The sequence below is a fragment of the Tarenaya hassleriana genome, unplaced genomic scaffold (assembly GCF_000463585.1).
Source record: "Tarenaya hassleriana unplaced genomic scaffold, ASM46358v1 Cleome7, whole genome shotgun sequence".
NCBI lineage: Eukaryota > Viridiplantae > Streptophyta > Magnoliopsida > Brassicales > Cleomaceae > Tarenaya > Tarenaya hassleriana.
In genome coordinates, this window is record NW_010969548.1 from 3,953,833 (window position 1) to 3,971,075 (window position 17,243).

At 39.9% G+C, this 17,243-nt stretch overlaps 6 protein-coding genes across 7 annotated transcripts in view; 4 read left to right on the plus strand and 2 right to left on the minus strand.

The window, feature by feature from the left end:
• Positions 1-355, plus strand: part of LOC104801258 (monothiol glutaredoxin-S1) — an 879-nt gene extending 524 nt beyond the window's left edge. Inside the window, exon 2 of the mRNA XM_010524467.1 lies at positions 1-355. Coding sequence (XP_010522769.1) covers positions 1-263 — 263 coding nt within the window. The 3' untranslated portion in view covers positions 264-355.
• A 152-nt stretch (positions 356-507) lies between these two features.
• On the minus strand, positions 508-5,588 carry LOC104801259 (cullin-1). Of its 2 annotated transcripts, none has more exons than XM_010524468.1 (20): positions 5,573-5,588; positions 4,956-5,120; positions 4,765-4,864; positions 4,396-4,581; positions 4,270-4,317; positions 3,978-4,181; positions 3,815-3,892; positions 3,505-3,594; positions 3,353-3,433; positions 3,217-3,276; positions 2,755-2,784; positions 2,568-2,654; positions 2,337-2,486; positions 2,197-2,252; positions 1,931-2,051; positions 1,674-1,835; positions 1,425-1,568; positions 1,069-1,287; positions 828-995; positions 508-723 (listed from the first exon to the last, which is right to left on the minus strand). In XM_010524468.1, the coding sequence occupies exons 2-20, from the start codon at positions 5,084-5,086 to the stop codon at positions 622-624; spliced, it is 2,217 nt and encodes a 738-aa protein (XP_010522770.1). In that variant the 5' UTR covers positions 5,087-5,120; positions 5,573-5,588; the 3' UTR covers positions 508-621. The 2 variants fall into 2 exon arrangements, with proteins under 2 accessions (XP_010522770.1, XP_010522771.1); XM_010524469.1 differs by lacking the exon at positions 5,573-5,588 and adding an exon at positions 5,380-5,398.
• A 1,653-nt stretch (positions 5,589-7,241) lies between these two features.
• On the minus strand, positions 7,242-10,525 carry LOC104801260 (wee1-like protein kinase). The gene is made up of 10 exons (XM_010524470.2): positions 10,214-10,525; positions 9,871-9,931; positions 9,718-9,784; positions 9,065-9,328; positions 8,843-8,910; positions 8,640-8,749; positions 8,487-8,527; positions 8,233-8,378; positions 7,688-8,041; positions 7,242-7,599 (listed from the first exon to the last, which is right to left on the minus strand). The coding sequence occupies exons 1-10, from the start codon at positions 10,483-10,485 to the stop codon at positions 7,513-7,515; spliced, it is 1,470 nt and encodes a 489-aa protein (XP_010522772.1). The 5' UTR covers positions 10,486-10,525; the 3' UTR covers positions 7,242-7,512.
• Positions 10,526-11,916: 1,391 nt separating this feature from the next.
• On the plus strand, positions 11,917-13,281 carry LOC104801261 (glutathione S-transferase F4-like). The gene is made up of 4 exons (XM_010524471.1): positions 11,917-12,066; positions 12,181-12,326; positions 12,484-12,532; positions 12,627-13,281. The coding sequence occupies exons 1-4, from the start codon at positions 11,997-11,999 to the stop codon at positions 13,106-13,108; spliced, it is 747 nt and encodes a 248-aa protein (XP_010522773.1). The 5' UTR covers positions 11,917-11,996; the 3' UTR covers positions 13,109-13,281.
• Positions 13,282-13,731: 450 nt separating this feature from the next.
• On the plus strand, positions 13,732-16,128 carry LOC104801262 (glutathione S-transferase F7-like). Its single transcript, XM_010524472.2, has 5 exons — positions 13,732-13,898; positions 14,623-14,683; positions 15,115-15,257; positions 15,377-15,425; positions 15,546-16,128. Exons 1-5 carry the CDS (start codon positions 13,815-13,817, stop codon positions 15,980-15,982), a joined length of 774 nt encoding a protein of 257 aa, XP_010522774.1. The 5' UTR covers positions 13,732-13,814; the 3' UTR covers positions 15,983-16,128.
• Positions 16,129-16,306: 178 nt separating this feature from the next.
• LOC104801263 (glutathione S-transferase F6-like) overlaps positions 16,307-17,243 on the plus strand; it is a 1,209-nt gene continuing 272 nt past the window's right edge. The window contains exons 1-3 of the mRNA XM_010524474.1: positions 16,307-16,543; positions 16,734-16,782; positions 16,866-17,226. Of these exons, the coding sequence (XP_010522776.1) occupies positions 16,394-16,543; positions 16,734-16,782; positions 16,866-17,226 (560 nt within the window). The 5' untranslated portion in view covers positions 16,307-16,393. The remainder of the gene's footprint in view (positions 16,544-16,733; positions 16,783-16,865; positions 17,227-17,243) is intronic.

Genomic DNA, 17,243 nt, shown 5'->3' on the forward strand with positions numbered 1-17,243 from the left:
TCAGCAGGAGCACGTGCTGCATGAGCCACGCGATCAAGTCTTTGATATCGGGGTTTGGGGCGAATCCAACGGTGTACGAGCTGGACGAGCTGCCCAACGGACAAGAGATAGAAGAGGCTCTGGTCGGGCTCGGCTGCAAGCCCACTGTTCCTGCCGTCTTCATAGGACAGCAACTGGTCGGCGGGGCTAATCAGGTCATGTCCCTTCAGGTCAGGAACCAGTTGGGCTCTCTCCTCAGGAAAGCTGGTGCAATTTGGATCTGAATCATAACTATATATATGTATACACACATACATACACTAGGATCGGTGAGCATGTTTTTAATTTTATGGTAATAGTTCCTTCCTCCTCACATATATATGATTTCACTGAATCAAACTTTGTACCATTAACTATCATCATCATATATATAAACTCAACGCCAATATCACATGTGTAACACGGGATTCATCAACCCGGAAGCAGAAAAGAAAAATGCATAATAAAATCGGTAATAACAACAAAAAAGAAGGATCGAAGATGACAACTTTCAAGAGTCATTACATGACAAGAATATACAAACTCACTGTCCAAATCATACTCATACACATGTACCCACCTGACTGCTGGCTTCTTGTGGAACTAAGCCAAGTACCTAAACGTATTAGGGTTCTCCTTGTCCCTCTCCAAGTAGTCTCGCGTTATCAAGTCCTCCATCCTTTTCTTGATCGCCTTGATATCGGGCTGGTGCATTTTTTTTTTTTACAAACAAACGTTCAACAAAAAAGGGTAGGGCATCAACTGTTAATGTGCCGCGTCTCCTAATTAGGACAGAGAGGGTACGTTACCTTGAACATCCGGCTCAACTGCTCGACACATTCAGAAACCAGCTGTTGGTGCCCCAAGACCTTCCTACTCTTCATGATCCTCACAATGGCAGCATCAATTGCGTATCTTCTGTCCTTGTCAACATCTTCTACGACTTTCTTCCGCTCATCCACTGGCGGAAGCGGGATCTGTTTTCACAAAACAGTTTCAGTGGAAAAATCGCCACAAAGAAGATCGGTGTTTCGAGTAGCGTCTTCAAACCTTTATCCTCCTCATTCTGTCAGTGAATTTGGTGTTAAATTCAAAGACATCTGTCTGGGAAACAGTTTTTGTGCTCGGCTCCTTGGTTAGGATTTTGTACTTTGCACATGATAAGGAATGCAGCAACCTCACCAGATCTTCATGACTCAGGTTCAGCTGACTCATGATCTCTGTATAACTCAACCTGTCCGATGAGTTAAAAAGCAAAAGCACAGCAGCCTGAAACAAACACAACCATAATCACATTGGAATAAGCCACCGGGTAAACTGAATATAGTAGCAACCCAGAAGAATGCCAGTGGTTCCTAAACCATAAATCCAAAGCAAAACAACCAACCAACCAACCCAACAGATACCTGGTAGGTAGACACGACCAACTCAATGGACTTCTGATCAAATTTCCCGTTAATATGACAAGTTCCAAGTGAAAAGATCCAAGTAAGCTTCCTGTGTTTCGTTTTTGTTTCATAGAACCCCTTAAAAACTTCAACACATTTGACCTGAAACGATGAATAAGAGATTTAAATAATCATTTGACGAGGAAGATTTGTGTCAACTCATCAATGTGAAAATTTTCCTTCCCAGATATAAAACCAATTAAATACCATTTCACTGGGAAGATTTATGTCGAATGACTTGTAACTTGGCCAAAAACCAGTGGTAAGAACAGTGACCGTCAAATCAATCCCTGGGTTTGCAGCTGGGTTATTGGCTAGATACTCCTCAAAGTTGTTCTGGTTTTCTCTTGCCAATGTCAGATCCGTCACCTGAAAGCAAATTAATAGACCACAGAGTGCATCTAAACTCAGGCCAACTAACATGTAAAGATGAAGAAATACAGGAGGTAACTCATCTAACTCACCATGCCTTCCATCTTAGAGGTAAACTGCCCACCACATTGTTGCTTGAGCTTTGTAAGTATACTTCTCTCATGATCATCATTAGCACTGCGATCAAATAAAAGCCGACGGGCTAGCTTTTTCCTGTTAACAGCACCAAGAACCCCATAAGCAAGCAACCATTAATACGAATTCTGTTATCCCAATACTATTTTGGATGTATCCCACCGAGCTACTAATATAAACTAAACATTAAAAGAACAGCAAAGATCAGATGCAGAGACATTGCCTGTAAAACTCTGCAAAAAGATCTTTGTCGCTTATATAAGCAAGCAATTTGACCACCTGCAAAAATAAAAACGAATTTCAGCACCAATACCAGGAGAAATGAAACTGAACTACAAAAGCAGTAAATATTATAAGATTTACCTTCTCAAGCGTATCTTCGATGGCTTCGTCACTCAGCTTCTCACTTCCCCCTTTCTTGAGGATATTATCACAAAATGTTGCAAGTAATTCGGCACTGGAGCTTCCAGCAACAGTTTTGTTACAGAAAATCTCGAACGCCTCTTTCAAAGCCTAGAAGATTCAAAGTCTTTAAGTAACAGATACAGCACCCGGATCGACGACATGAAAGGAGCTTCAAAAAGCAAACCAGACCTTATGGAAGAGGGTGTGGTTCTGGAAACACTCAGTTACATAGACCATGTATTTGTCATGTAGTTCAATCACTTTTCTGATAAGAACCTGAAACATAAAAAGACAGTGAATCCAAAAATTCAAAAGATTTTGTCCCATAAATCAGATTTGGTTTTTAAAAAAAAAGAACCAGGTCAGGATGTCCTACCTGTTCCTGCACGCCGGCAGTACTTACAGCCTGTGTAAAGGAAAATTTAAAGAAACCCAAAAAAGAACTTAGAGCATCTAATTTTGCAAATCCGATTATATGCAAATGCATATGGAGAGCTGAATTGTAAATTTTTTGTTTGGGAATGAACACCTATTCACTAAATTGTTACAACTTTAACGTACAGGAGCTAGGAATACTATGGAATAACTTTCTAAAAGCCAAAGAAGCCCTAGCTTACATCCTCACCAATTCATTAGATAATGTTAGAGAAATGAGCTCCCTGATTAACTCAGAATCCGAAAAGAGATTCAGCTGGAGTAGCCCAGGTCCAGTTCATACTTGTAAGATATACGAGATACTAGGGAGATAATTTAAGCATACATCCTTGACAAAAACAGTTACATGTCACAGTGTCACTCTGAGAGACTTTGGCGGATAGAGTAAGAATATAATATGAACCTGATTAGTAGCTGCATCTTCAGCGTGTTGGACAAGTGCATTACCCTCTGCAGTGACATGCTGTTACATGAAGAGGAAGATAACCCTCTGTTAAAGCAAACAAAGGATAAAGGAGGGTAGAAACTAGAAAACAAACCTGCTTGAAGATATTAGCAACAGGTTCCAAGCCGCGGGGAATTTTATGGTAAAGCCTGTACATCCTGGACAGATCGTCCACCTGAAAGCATATAAAGGTGCCAAATTAAAGGCGCTGATTAATTAATCAAACAAACCACAAAACTGGCCTACCTTGTCATCCCTCAGCAATGCACGACACCCCGAATGCTCTTTTTCTAGAAGCTGTGTTGCAAACACCACCAATAATTCTTGTTGCACTTTCTATTTTCAAAAGCAAATGTCAACAGCAGCTATTAGTGCTTAAAACAGAGAACTCCTATGAAGCACAAAAAGTACTCTTCAGGAAAAACGAAGACCACCAGAAGAGTCTGACACATTGTGCAAGCTAGCAGACTACTTTCAATACAACATGTTATGTGTCGAAAACACATACGGGCAAAATAACATAAGCGTCAAATCACACATAAAAATCATAACCCACCTCAACCAATTTGGGCTCACTACTTGAGTGAAGGTAATGAGACACTCTCTCCCTCTCTTTCTTTAAACACTCTTCAGACTGCAACATAAGCATACTGATTGCTAAATATCTTTTCGCGAAAGAAACCGGAATGCGATCAACGAAAAGGTACTAAGAAACCTGCCTTTAACATGTAATCAGGGCAAGAATCCTCCTGGATCCAGCTTATTGCTTTACGAGAATAGTACGATGCAGTATCCTGAAGCATGTAGCTCTCGAAATCTTCTTCATATCTATCCATATGCCCCATTCCTATTTCAACATAGATATCCAAGACATTTTTCAATAATGTCCTATCAATCTGCTCCCCCTCACGTTCTTTGTCAATCTGACACCAAACATATTATGTTAGAAGTCGCCTTAAGAAGCCAAAGTTGGATACCGCTACATTACTAATAGTAGGATACCAAACTTACAAGTGCTATCACAGCATCTCTGACATTGGAATGCAGCTCATTATAAACCTAAGGCATACAAAGAGAACCAGTTACAATCTATCTAATGCAGTGCATAACTAGGAGTTCCAGGACAGCATAACAAACCAGGTCACGGAAGCATGTCAGGCCAACTTCATTCAACGGTGGAAGCGACCTCCGAGCAATGAAGTAACGGTCAAGGTAGTGGAAGAAGCGGGATAACCATCTTACCATCACTTTATGGTTAGACCATCTCTTCACAAGCTCTCTCAACATATATTCATCATGCTTCTCCCTTAGAGCAGGCAAAACCTAACCACATACAACAATTATTGTTTACCCCAATTAGGAAAAAAGAAGTAAGCTTACAAGCCCAAACTACAACAACCAGCTCAAAAATCAAGTCCAGCCTAAAGACCCGACAGTCACACAAGACACAACAATGGTAAGGAACTCCATATGATGCCTAAAAAAAGAAAATGTTGCAGGACTCACCAATGAATTGATATATTCTTCAAAAGCTTCACGATACTTGTCATAAAGCTGCTGTGAATAATCATGAGGAGGTTTCTGGGTGCACATATTGTAGATAGTCCTGCGAATCACCAAAAATCAATTACGATCAGTACCGGTTATAAACAGGCAACCGTCATAGTACTGATAAACAAAAGATAGTAAAGGCCTACGTGTAAAGCATCATATATTGTTCGGAGTCGAAAGCTGGTTCCGGTAATCCTTCCAGAATCCTTTTCAGCTTGGCGATACCAGTCTGCATGTAGTCCCATCCTTGCTCCAAGTCAATGGTTTTACGCTCCATGTTTAAGAATGATGCTTTACGCTCTCTCCTGGACCTGTCTCCAAGATGAAAACCCACTGTTTCAGTCAAATTTGTACCAAAATAAGATTCAAACTACACGAGGAATAAGAAAACAAACAAGAAGTTCAGCTCTTTAGCGGTTACAATAGCACAAGAGGAATATCGGTTAAAAAATAACGCTACGACGAACTAAAGCTACCAGATTGCCTGGAACCGAAAACGACATTTTCAGCGTGATCTCGCACAAGAGACGAATCCAAAACCAACACCAATCAATGAAATTAACCACCAACCTGAAGAAGCCGATGGAACCCTAACAATCTCGATCCCATACAGAAAAAGAAAACAAAATTAACCACACATACGCGGACAACCGACAGAAAACAAGAGGAATCCGAAATTATATAAACAAGAATGATAAATTGAGCATCGGAACATATAAATAATGTAAGATGATAAACCCTGATCAAACGGGAAACCACGTACCCCAAACGGGATCGGTGGAGAGCTGAATTGTAAATATCAGAAACGGAGAGGCGAGCTGAGAAGAAGGCGGTGGAGGAAAGAGAGTACGGTGACGACGACGACGATATCAGGAATTCATTTGGCCTCTTTGTTTTTTTTTCTCTCTCCTTCATTTTTTCCTTTTCCGTTCGGCCTTTTGAATTCAGGTGATTTATTTATTTTTCCATTTAAGAAACACATCTACGATATATTATAATTATAATTATGAAAAAAATTACGTTTATGTGTAACTCAAAACGCTGCGTTTTGCCGACTGATAATTCACAAAGCTTACGTCAGCCGGCCGTTATTGCAAAGTGTCAACGGACTCCGTTCTTACAGGACGTCCCATTCCCAGCCCAGGTGTTGTTTCTTATAAAACTTCCCTACAACTCCAAAAAGTCACCAAGATCCTACACTGTCCACTGTTTTTAATATAATTCAGTTTTTTGTTCTCGTTGCGATTTCCGTCGGACTCAGGAAAACGTCAGCCACATTGCAGGATTGGAATCTGTGGGAACTTTTGCATATCCCTCGAGTCATTGCGCACACATTGTGTGTGTGTGTGTGTATACTGCACTTCGGTCGGGAGATTTTCCATTCCCATTGATTCATTATTCTAAATATTCACTTGCGAAAATTAAATCTCTTCCAACTATTCTCCAGAAGACTGAGTTGGTAAAACATGTTCAGAGATGGATCTTCAATTTTTGTTGGAACAAGACAGATTCGTGGTTTGGATATCAAATCTCATCGGTCAGAGGAGTTCATCCCGCCCAATTCCGACCCTTTGTTTCGAAATTATCCGATCAATGCATAACTAAAAACGAAAACTTTACCAAGAAAATTTCTCAATTTCAGTGATAAGACCAGACGCACGCACGTCGATGCAAACACAAAGATTGAAAAACAATTAAGAAGAAGAGAGAGAGCACTATGATCAGATAATTGTAGTCTGAGTTTTGGGTCGACATATGTAATTATTCCGAAGATTGCATCATCATGTCATTGGCTCTCTCCCACAGCAAAGTTAACACCATGAGAGGGAAAAAACAAAGGGATTGGAGCGAAGGCTCAGAAGGATCCATTGGTGATTTTTCTAATCAGAGGAAATATGCTCCTCATAAAATAGGTAGATTGAAACATCATCGCCCTCGCTACAAAACCCTAATCGTACCAAAACAAAAAACTCAGAGAGTCCGAAACCAGGGAAAACAAGAAATCACGAGGAAAACGACCATACAACAGAATCTCCCCCGGGAGAGAAGCCAGAACGCAAAAGAGAGAGGGCTTCCATGAGAATGAAAGAAGGAATACCAAAGGCGAGAGGCTGACGGATGATTTATATAGATGAGGAGAGAGAACTAGGGTTAGGGTTTTGGGGATTGAGGGAATCTATTTGAAACAACCGGGCCCGTTCATTATGCAATTAAGATATTGGGCCTCGGCGTAAATTTACCAAGGCCCACATACTAGCAGGACGAGTTTTCTTTTTCAATATTTCAATAGAAATCCACACTCTCTCTCGGAACGATTTAAACTTCTCTTTATAATTAAAAAAATGCGGCTTTATTATTATCACTTTCATGTGATTTTCATGCATTTTTAGATATTATCTTTTTTTTTTTTTTTTGGTGAAGGCATTTTTAGAAGAGAGCAAGGCCCATATTTTGATAACAGAGTAGATTACATTTCAGATCTGCTTCATAACATTTATACGGTCGAACCAAACGAAACAGGCTCTCCGCAACTACCTTATGCACCAATCACTTGGGGAAAATCTGCTGCAGAGAAGAGAAGCGACCCATTCAAAACTTTTCTTCTTCCCCCATACCTTACATCCATCCCTTCACTTGATCTTGACACCACCGTCCATAATGTACAAAAATCTGGTTCATCCATGGAACCATGGTCCGTGGATTTTATGACCCATTGATCCGGTCGAAAATATGGTTTTCCAGGATCTCTCGAGCAGAAGGCCGGCGCGTTGGATCAGGATCCATCATTGCCTGCCAATGTAATGCCACACAGACATTTTGTCGGGTCAAATGCTCTCGTTCAAAATCCTCACTGTAATGGCAGAGGCTGAATTCATACCTTAAGCAGATGCTGCAACTGGACGGGATGGCCAGGGAGAAGAGGAAGTTTCCCTCCCCTTATATTCAGAAACTGATTCCCGGATTCTGCCAGAGGAGACCCTCTGATCAGCTCGTAAACCGTGGCTCCTAACGAGAATATATCGACCTTGTCTAGATGATCGTAGTCCTCGTTCAGTATTTCTTGAGGCATGTAACGAGCATCCCCTTCTTCTACCGGCAACCTCTTGTCCAACCGGGTTGCACATCCAAAGTCTCCGAGCTTGTATTTCCCGTTCTTCACATATATATTATCCGGCTTAACATCTAGATGAGCTATTCCGCTTTCATGCACAAACTGCAGTGCCTTTGCTATCTGCAAGAGATAGTTTCGTCGGATTTTAAATCCAAATAAGTTGCCTGAAATTATAAATAAGCACTCTTTTTTTCTCGCTACCATATAAAAGAAATGCAACAAAAAGAAAAGGCTTCTTATACACTAACATAAATATTCCATCTGGGTTTTCCAACCAGTTATCAAATGAAACATGCAGAACAGATGCTTACCTGATACATCATTACCAAGATATCTCTGTTTGCAAACTTTTGAGAAGATGTCTCGGACAAGCTGTGATCACACAGTTCTAGCTGAATGTATAGTTGATCATTCTCTAACCAAGAAGAGTAGTATCCAACTATATTTTCATGAAATCCTGAAAACATGAGCAAACAAGGTGTATAAGCTTTCACTACTTTGAACCCCAAAAGATGAATCGGGAAACAGGTAAAGACGAGAAGGCAGAATATGGGACTGGATTGACCTAGAGCCCCCAGAGCTTGAACTTCCATCAAAGCTTTCTGCCTGCAAAAGTTCGGGTTTTGATGACTCCAGTAATTTGATTCAAACACAATGAACTATTCTTTAATGCATTAGTGACCTGTTATTTCAGATAAGAAAAACTAGAAGAACCTACCTCTCCGACTCATGATAGAGTTGCCGCGTGCTATGCTTCACTGCATACAAGCAACCATCAATTCTCTTCACAGCCTTATATACACGACTGAAATTCCCAGCTCCAATTTGCTGGACAAAGCAAACAAGATTAATTTAGTAGAAGCGCAAAAACCCTATCATTCATGTGAAAGTTACACAAAACTAGGAGGCGTTTCCTGTTACCTGGATCTCGTGAAAATCTGTGAGATATCTTGACAAACCATTCCCACCTGTATTCGCTGGGAAGAAACCTGTATAATGGGTTCAGAACCATTGCAACCTTTTTAGCCTTGTAAACGAATTACAAGATTCAAGTAGAATACTTTCTGAGACAGACTACTAGGTAGCTTAGAAAAGAAAACTTGCGAATTTCTGACTGAAAACTGACAGTAAAAAAAGACTTACCAGCACATTTTGACCTTTGGTATCTGAAAGGATCTACATCTGTTTCCGAATCATCCATAAGATATGGATTCTTGAGGCACGGGGGTGGTATAACCCGACACCGCAGAGCAACTGCAGACTGTGAAACATACCCAGACCGTTCTGCACCAATAGCTTCAGCTTTTTCTATCATGATCTCATCCAAATCAATATCATCTCTCTCTGGTTCATCTGTTCTTTGTTTTGTAGACAGGATAGGGCTTAAGTGATTCAATGCAGAATTATCTGCACAAACACAGAAATTTCAATAGGAAACCGAGAAGAAATAAGCTACATAAAGCTTATAAACTGTCAAAATTGCCGGAGATGAATGTGAGAGATCTCGAAGCAAAACATAGATGAAATGCAAAGCCATGGAAAATTTAACAAGTTCCAGGCTTTTCAAACAAACCGAGTGTCTACAGAAACGGAAGTACAAACATCACAATAAAAGAAATAACAGATGATCCTCTAACTGTCAAGTGTGTTTCTTTCTCAATTCTCAATCTTCGCATATCTGAAAATGCTCTTGTTTTGCTACCATGTACAAATCCTGAAGCACTATACATCTTACTTCGTGCATTCAAGACAGTAAACAATTACATCTTGAAAGAACCAGTTTCAAGAAAAATTACCCTGCCGACACCTTTTGCTTTTAATGGTATTTAGCTTCACGGGTGACCTCGGGCAAGGAGAGTGTTCCTAGAAAAGAAAATAATGAAACAACTCTAAAGGAATATTGAAGAACATAAACCTCGGTTAACATCACTAGCTTTTTATCAGCTCACCTTGCTAAAGTCCAAGCCGTTCAACAGGTTCTGATTATCTGGGGTTATGTAATCCGGTGTGCTGAATCATAAATGAGGAAAATGATCAGCAGCTAAAACTTTTCGAAATAAAACTCATGAAGAGCTCAAAAGAAGCATCACTTGTCGACCTAAACTAAAGTTCCAAAGATTTACTGCCCTACCAAGCCTATGAAATCAACGCCGTATGCACGATTTGGAAACATCATGACACCAGACCAAGTGCGAAACACCAATCCCGGACCAAACCAACAGGAAGCGACAGATTTCTAAACCGCATATACAGATTGGAAATGTGTTAGGACCCGAGTAACGAAAAAATTACCAGAAGAAATCTTGGCTGAGGATGAAATCCTTCTCGTCACCGCCGGGATCCCCATCGACGGCATCCAACTGTGAACGGAGCTCCGATGACTCCGAATCGAGCAGATTCTGGAACGCCGACGAAGCAGCATTCGCAGACTGATGATGCCCACCGAAGGGAAGCTTAGAGAACTGTTCAAGCTGAAGCTGCAGGTGTCTCTCCAATGGCCCGTTCATCTTCCGATTCTTCTTCGCTCGCCTCCTGTTGATCGTCCCTAGGGTTTTCCTCTTCATCAATCGGATTTTTCTTTCCCTTCCTTAGTCGTACATCACGATGAAATCCTGTGGCGGAAGATAAAAGAAATAAATAAATTCAAAAACTCGCGCGCCCTCAGAGCTTTTCAGTTGGGAACAATCAGATGCAACAAAGAACACAGTACACCTCTCTAGATCTCCGATCATAGCCGTTCGATCTTCCAAGTGGATCATGAGGTAGGGGCGTGTCATGTAAGCTTCGGCTTCTTCTTTAATAATTTAAGATTTTTTCTGATCATAAGATAAGGCCCACTAATGCGAAATTTTAAAATCGCACCTTTTCGCAGCTAATAATATTAATTGCACCTTTGGCCTCGTATTTTAATTTCGTGTATACTAAAATAATACGTAATTACCTATTTCACAATACATTTATGGGAAATTCTCAAGCTGAGAACTGAGACTAACTTCAGGGTAAATTTCTAATAAATGCAAAACTGAAGGACTATACTGCAATTAAAGAGTTGAGAAACATTTGGGCCGAATAAAAAGCCCAATAACAGCCCAAGGCAAAACGTTTTACCCGTATCCGGAGCGTTCATCCATCGCCGAAAACGGAGACGGCAGATGTGGCGGTGGCGTAATTTGCCGGTGAGTGTAAATTATTATTATTATTATTATTATTATTATTATTATTATTATTATTATTATTATTATTATTATTATTATTATTATTATTATTATTATTATTATTATTATTATTATTATTATTATTATTATTATTATTATTATTATTTTCGTTAAAACTCTGGGTTTTTGGATGGATTCTTTTCTTAGTCCTTTGTCCTACTTTCACAAATCTGTTTTTTTTTTTTTTTACAGTTGAATAATCCGAATGAGACACTAATGAAAAGGACCAATCGTATTGCAAACTGTATAATTAAAAGAACTTCTATATCCTTTAACGACGCTTGATGAATACACATTCCGTCGTTACACCTTTCTTTTGGAATTACTTACTTTAATATAATCGCCTCTATTTATTAATTACTCATAATTAGTTAAATGGAACGTATATAAGACTCGAATATATATATACACACACACATATATATATATATATATATATATATATATATATATATATTATACACACACACACACGCACACAAACACCATACTTTGCAAGATTCGTTTTGTATAATAATAACAATAAGATCGAGACAACTCTGCTTTCTATAGAACCATCTATTGGAGAAAATAATAATAATAATAATAATAATAATAATAATAATAATAATAATAGTAATCGTATCTTTCGTAGGTGTCAAGTAAGAAAGATGTTCCTCACCTCGGCAACGCAAAAGTTGTTCCATAGAGTGTCGTCTTTATCACAATATATTATATTATATTATATAATATGTTTGTAATTAATCAGAGCATTGATCGGTTATATATATAATACACGTAGTTACATATATATATGATCGAATGCACAACAACAACGGTCCATCCCCGTTTTATCCTCGTTGGTGTGTTTTCACATAGTTATGAACGATTGCACGAAGATGGTGTTCAAGCTTTTTAGTTGGAGAGATCAATCCGAGAGCAAAGATTTCGGTACGTTTGGTTGGTGTATATGTTTTCATGGGTTATACATATATACATACATATATATATGTGTCATGGTCATGGAGTCATGGATTCGTATGATTAATGTATTGTATATGGCAGGCTACAAGGTGCATGGGCATCCTTTATCGACAAACACAAGACGTGTTCTTGCCACCCTCTACGAGAAAGGCATCGGCTATGAGGCCATCGAGGTCGACCTGAAATCCGGCGAGCACAAGAAGGAACCTTTCCTCCGCAATCTCAACGTAATAACCATACTATATATTACATTATATATATACCATTAATTTGATCGATATATATCTAAATGTTTAGCCCGACATCACGTTTTATACTATATATTATATATAACATTTGATCGATACAAGATGGAACCTTTCATCTTGAACAATATTGCTGCAGCCCTTTGGCCAGATCCCGGTTTTCGAAGATGGACAAGTTAAGCTGATCGGTAAGCTTTATTATACTCAGCAGCTTATACACTATATATGAATATATATTGAGAACATAATATTGATCGAAGATGAAATTGTTAAACGTAAAAGAATCGAGGGCAATCACACAATACATAGCATACGTCCACAGCACAAGAGGGAACCGGCTGCTGAACTTCCAGAGCCACGAGACAATGGCGACACTGACGATGTGGATGGAGATAGAAGCTCAAAGCTTCAACCCTCTGGCGTCGGCACTGACGTGGGAACAAGTCATAAAGCCGAATTACAACCTCCCGAGGGACGAAGGGGCCGTGAAGGAGAACGAGTCGAGGCTCGAGAAAGTTCTGGACGTGTACGAGAGGCGGCTGGCCGAGACCGGGTACGAGTACTTGGCATGTGACAGCTTCACGTTGGCGGATCTTCACCACCTCCCCAACATAGAGTTCCTGTACTTGACCCCGACCAGGAGGCTGTTCGAGGAGAGGCCACGTGTCGCTCAGTGGGTGGCCAAGATCAGGGCCAGGCCTTCTTGGCAGAGGGCCTGTGATCCCGCCGTTTGGTCAAGCAACATCAAGAAGAGATTGAACTGATAAATAACAAATTACAGAACAACTGTGTGTATGTTTGGTTTGTTCATGTTGTGTTATTACACTGTATGTGTGTAAGTGTTTTTTTAATCTATTTTCTTGTGTGGTAATAAATGGATGTTGGTATGTAATTAAATATGAATAAGAGAGAGATATGCTCTGTGTTTGAGCTTTAAAAGTGTAAAAATAATACATTTTTTAATCAATTTCTTTGCAACTTTGGTTATAATAAAAGAATATCTATGATTTTGGTCCAAATAATGTAATTATGGATTTGCATATTAATGTTGGGATTGATATGTGATATTATTGCATATTAATGTTGGGATTAGTGTCCTCTTTAAGCTCTGGAAAATATTACTTTTAGATGTTACTTATGGGCATTTTTATAATGTTTTCCTTCTTTACAGTTTTTTTTTTCCAATACTTGTTTGGAAATGGAAAATTATTTTTTTTCTTTGTGGAAGTTCTATTTTTTTTAGCCTTTTCGTGAAAATTTTACAGTTCTTTTTCTATATCGGGAAAATTTTGGATTTTTTCTATTAATTTTTTTAATATATTTTTAATCATTTTCAGAATATTGGACTTGAAAAAAAAAACGCCCATATTTTTAGTTCGACTCTTGGTCCAAGTCGAGAAGAAACATTATTTAGTTCGACTCCTGGGAAAGACCGGTGGATCACAACAACGATCTTCGGTCGACCCATCAATGGCGGCAAGACTCGTTCTTTTCATTGGCAGTGTTACCTTACTCCTGCTTCCGTTTCGCTCCGTGTCCGATCCCGACAACCAGGTGCGTCTCGATCATAATAGTCAACTTTTTTCTGTTTGTTTCCCGAGAAAGTCGAGTCAGAGAAAAATCGGAGGACTAGACTTGGATTGGATGTGTAAAGAATTAGAGGTATCGGCGGAGGATTTGTGGTTGCGATGAGGGCTAGGGTTAGTCTCTGTGACGATACAGTCATGATTTGAGTTTCCGTATAATTTGCTGGCAAATGTTCGCTTTTTAGTTATTAGAAAACTGTTTTTCCTGTGAACCTTGTTCCATTCCATACGAGTGATTATGACTGCTTTAAAGCTTATCTATCTGTAAATGGCGATGAATATGCAATTCTGCTCCTTTTTGCCGGTGAATTGCAAAAAATTAACGGGAAATTTGGGTTGTTTTGATCCGTAATTCAATTATAAATCATAACCAGAAGTTTTTGACAGCAAGTTGTTGATCTGCCATTGAATCAGATTCATATGATGGTTTCTTGAATTGGTGAATTATGCTGTGAGCTTGGTTGAGTATCTAGATTTGCGTTGTACCACCGACTGATTTTAGCTCTGAGTCTTTGACCGTCTCAGTTCATGGTAATTCAACTGGAAATGAACTTCAAGTAGCAACACATTTACTCTATGAAACTCTTGAGATCCTGTTCTGTTTTTGTCTATCATGATGTCCAAATCAAGCTCGGTATCTCCTTTTCATCCTCATCGGATGTTTCTTTCTTGAATTTTTTGTGTTCTCGTAGTTCTGTCCTGCTGCGCCTGAGCATGGTGAATCAGCATGCGGTTCTACATCGCAGAAAGGAGGTACCGTATTAGCCAACACAGCACTAATTGTCTGTTGGTTATTTTGAATGTGGAAATTTCGCTTGTATCCCTTAAATTCAACCTCCAAACTTGCACTGATAGTTTGTCATGCTCTTTGGAAAAGTTCCATGAACCTTTGAGTACCTTGCCTGAAAAGGGTAGCCATCATTGTTGATATTAAATTTTTCATTTCTTCACTTGATGCATTTGTCTTTGAACCCGATGGAAGTGGATATAAATCAGTTTGAAGAAATGTAAACCTCAAAGGTTATTTTGGATCTTCTTTCATCAACTTTGAGATTTTGATCAGATTAGGCATCATTCACCATCAGATCCATTAGTTTGCCTGTTCCTGTAAAGCTTAGTCTTGTTTTTCACTGCCAAATTTGCTGATTTGTTTTTTTGAATGGCATATCCTGTTGCATTTGCAGTCTATAAAGTTCGTGGACATCCTTTCTCCACAAACACCAGGCGTGTTCTTGCCGTTCTACATGAGAAAGGTCTCACCTTTGAGTCGGTTCATGTGGAGTTGAAAGATGGTGAACATAAGAAGGAACCATTCCTCTCTCTCAATGTAATCACCCATAACCACACACCTTTGCAACTAAACATTTTTATGTTGCTTCTCTTCTGGTAATTTGCTACAAAGAATTTAACCTTTGCATTTGATCTCTTGAATCCATATTGATGCAGCCGTTTGGGCAAGTCCCGGCTTTTGAAGATGGAGACCTGAAGCTATTCGGTAAGTTTGCAATGCCAATCCATCACACACCTCAAAGGCTAGTAATCCATAAGTTAGAACCTCTACATTCAGGCAATTCTTAGAGAGGTTTCATTGACAGTTTAACAAATGGATTTCCAGAATCAAGGGCAATCACACAATACATAGCCCAAAAGCACATGGAGGAAGGTACCCAGTTGCTTTCTCATGAAGACAAGGAGATAGCAATCATAAGGCTTTGGATGGAAGTGGAAGCTCACCAGTTCGACCCCCTGGCTTCAAAGCTTACGTGGGAGCAAATGATCAAGCCAATGTACGGTATTCCAACTGACCCAGAAGCCGTGAAGGAGAGCGAGTCAAAGCTGGCAAAGGTTCTGGATGTTTACGAGTCTCGGTTGGCTCAGTCCAAGTACTTGGGTTCAGACAGCTTCACCATGGCTGATCTCCACCACCTCCCAAACATCGAGTACCTGTCAGGAACACCGACCAAGAAACTGTTTGAGGAGCGTCCGCATGTCAGCTCGTGGGTGGCCGAGATCACGGGAAGGCCGGCTTGGAAGAAGGCTCAGAAGTTCTGAACACCCACATATATCAGTTAAACAAACTTCTGAAATTCAGAAATTTATTGTCTCTCTTATGTTGTCCTTCTGGTACTTGCACTTGAGCATTTTATTATCCTTGGAATCATAGAGTCAATATATGAAGTCATGGTTGTTTTGGAGGATCCAGCAGACCAGTGGTTGGAAATTGTAGGATTGGTCGTTACCGCACGTGGTGGTTGGTCAGCCCTATTTCACACCAAAGAAAAGGGCAAAGGAGAAAAAGACTTGGACTTGGAAAGTTTCTAACTTTCTATAAATTGTTATGAGAGCCCCATAAGCGGTTTTCAAGTACTACTTGTAGCTCTACATATTCCTCTAGAACTGGGTCTTTCTTGGCGGAGTGTTTCTTACCCGCAACATCTCTCTCTCTCTCTCTCTCTCTCTCTAATGGGAGGTATCAAGGTTCATGGGAAGCCATCCTCGACCTGCACGAGGCGAGTTCTCGCCACTCTCCATGAGAAAGGTCTTGAATTCGAGTTTGTCAACGTTGAGTTGAAAGATGGCGAGCACAAGAAGGAACCCTTCATCTCCCTAAACGTAAGTATGCCAGAGAAGTTTCTGTATTTTCTCATGTTGCCGGAAACATTAGATGAGAAAGTTACCAAACAAGCTTGCTCAAAGTGAAGTAAAGGATGAAACTTTAGGCAGACAAGTTGTTGAATCTGTTTCAGATACTTAAACCTAATCTCCATGATGTTTTGAACTTTAAAACAATGTGCTGATGCAGCCTTTCGGTAAAGTTCCAGCCTTTGAAGATGGAGACCTCCAGCTATACGGTAACTCTTCCTACATTTCTATATCAATCTGATGAATATAGATATAAGCTTTGTAGTGAACTGTTTAACCAATGGATTAACAGAATCAAGAGCTATCACTCAGTACATAGCTCACGAGCATCCAGACAAAGGCACCGAGCTGCTCTGCCCTGGCTCGAAGAACATGGCTGTCCTGTCCCTTTGGATGGAAGTAGAAGCTCACCAGTTCGACCCGGTAGCTTCAAAGCTGGCATTTGAACAAGTGTTCAAGTTATTCTATGGCTTGCCAACGGATCAAGCTGCTGTTGAGGAAGCAGAAGCTAAGTTAGCAAAGGTTCTTGACGTGTACGATGATAGACTAAGCAAGTCCAAGTACTTAGTCTGTGATTGCTTCACTTTGGCTGATCTCCACCATATCCCAGTGATCCAGTACCTGATGACGACACCCACCAAGAAGCTGTTCGAAGAGCGTGTCGACAGTT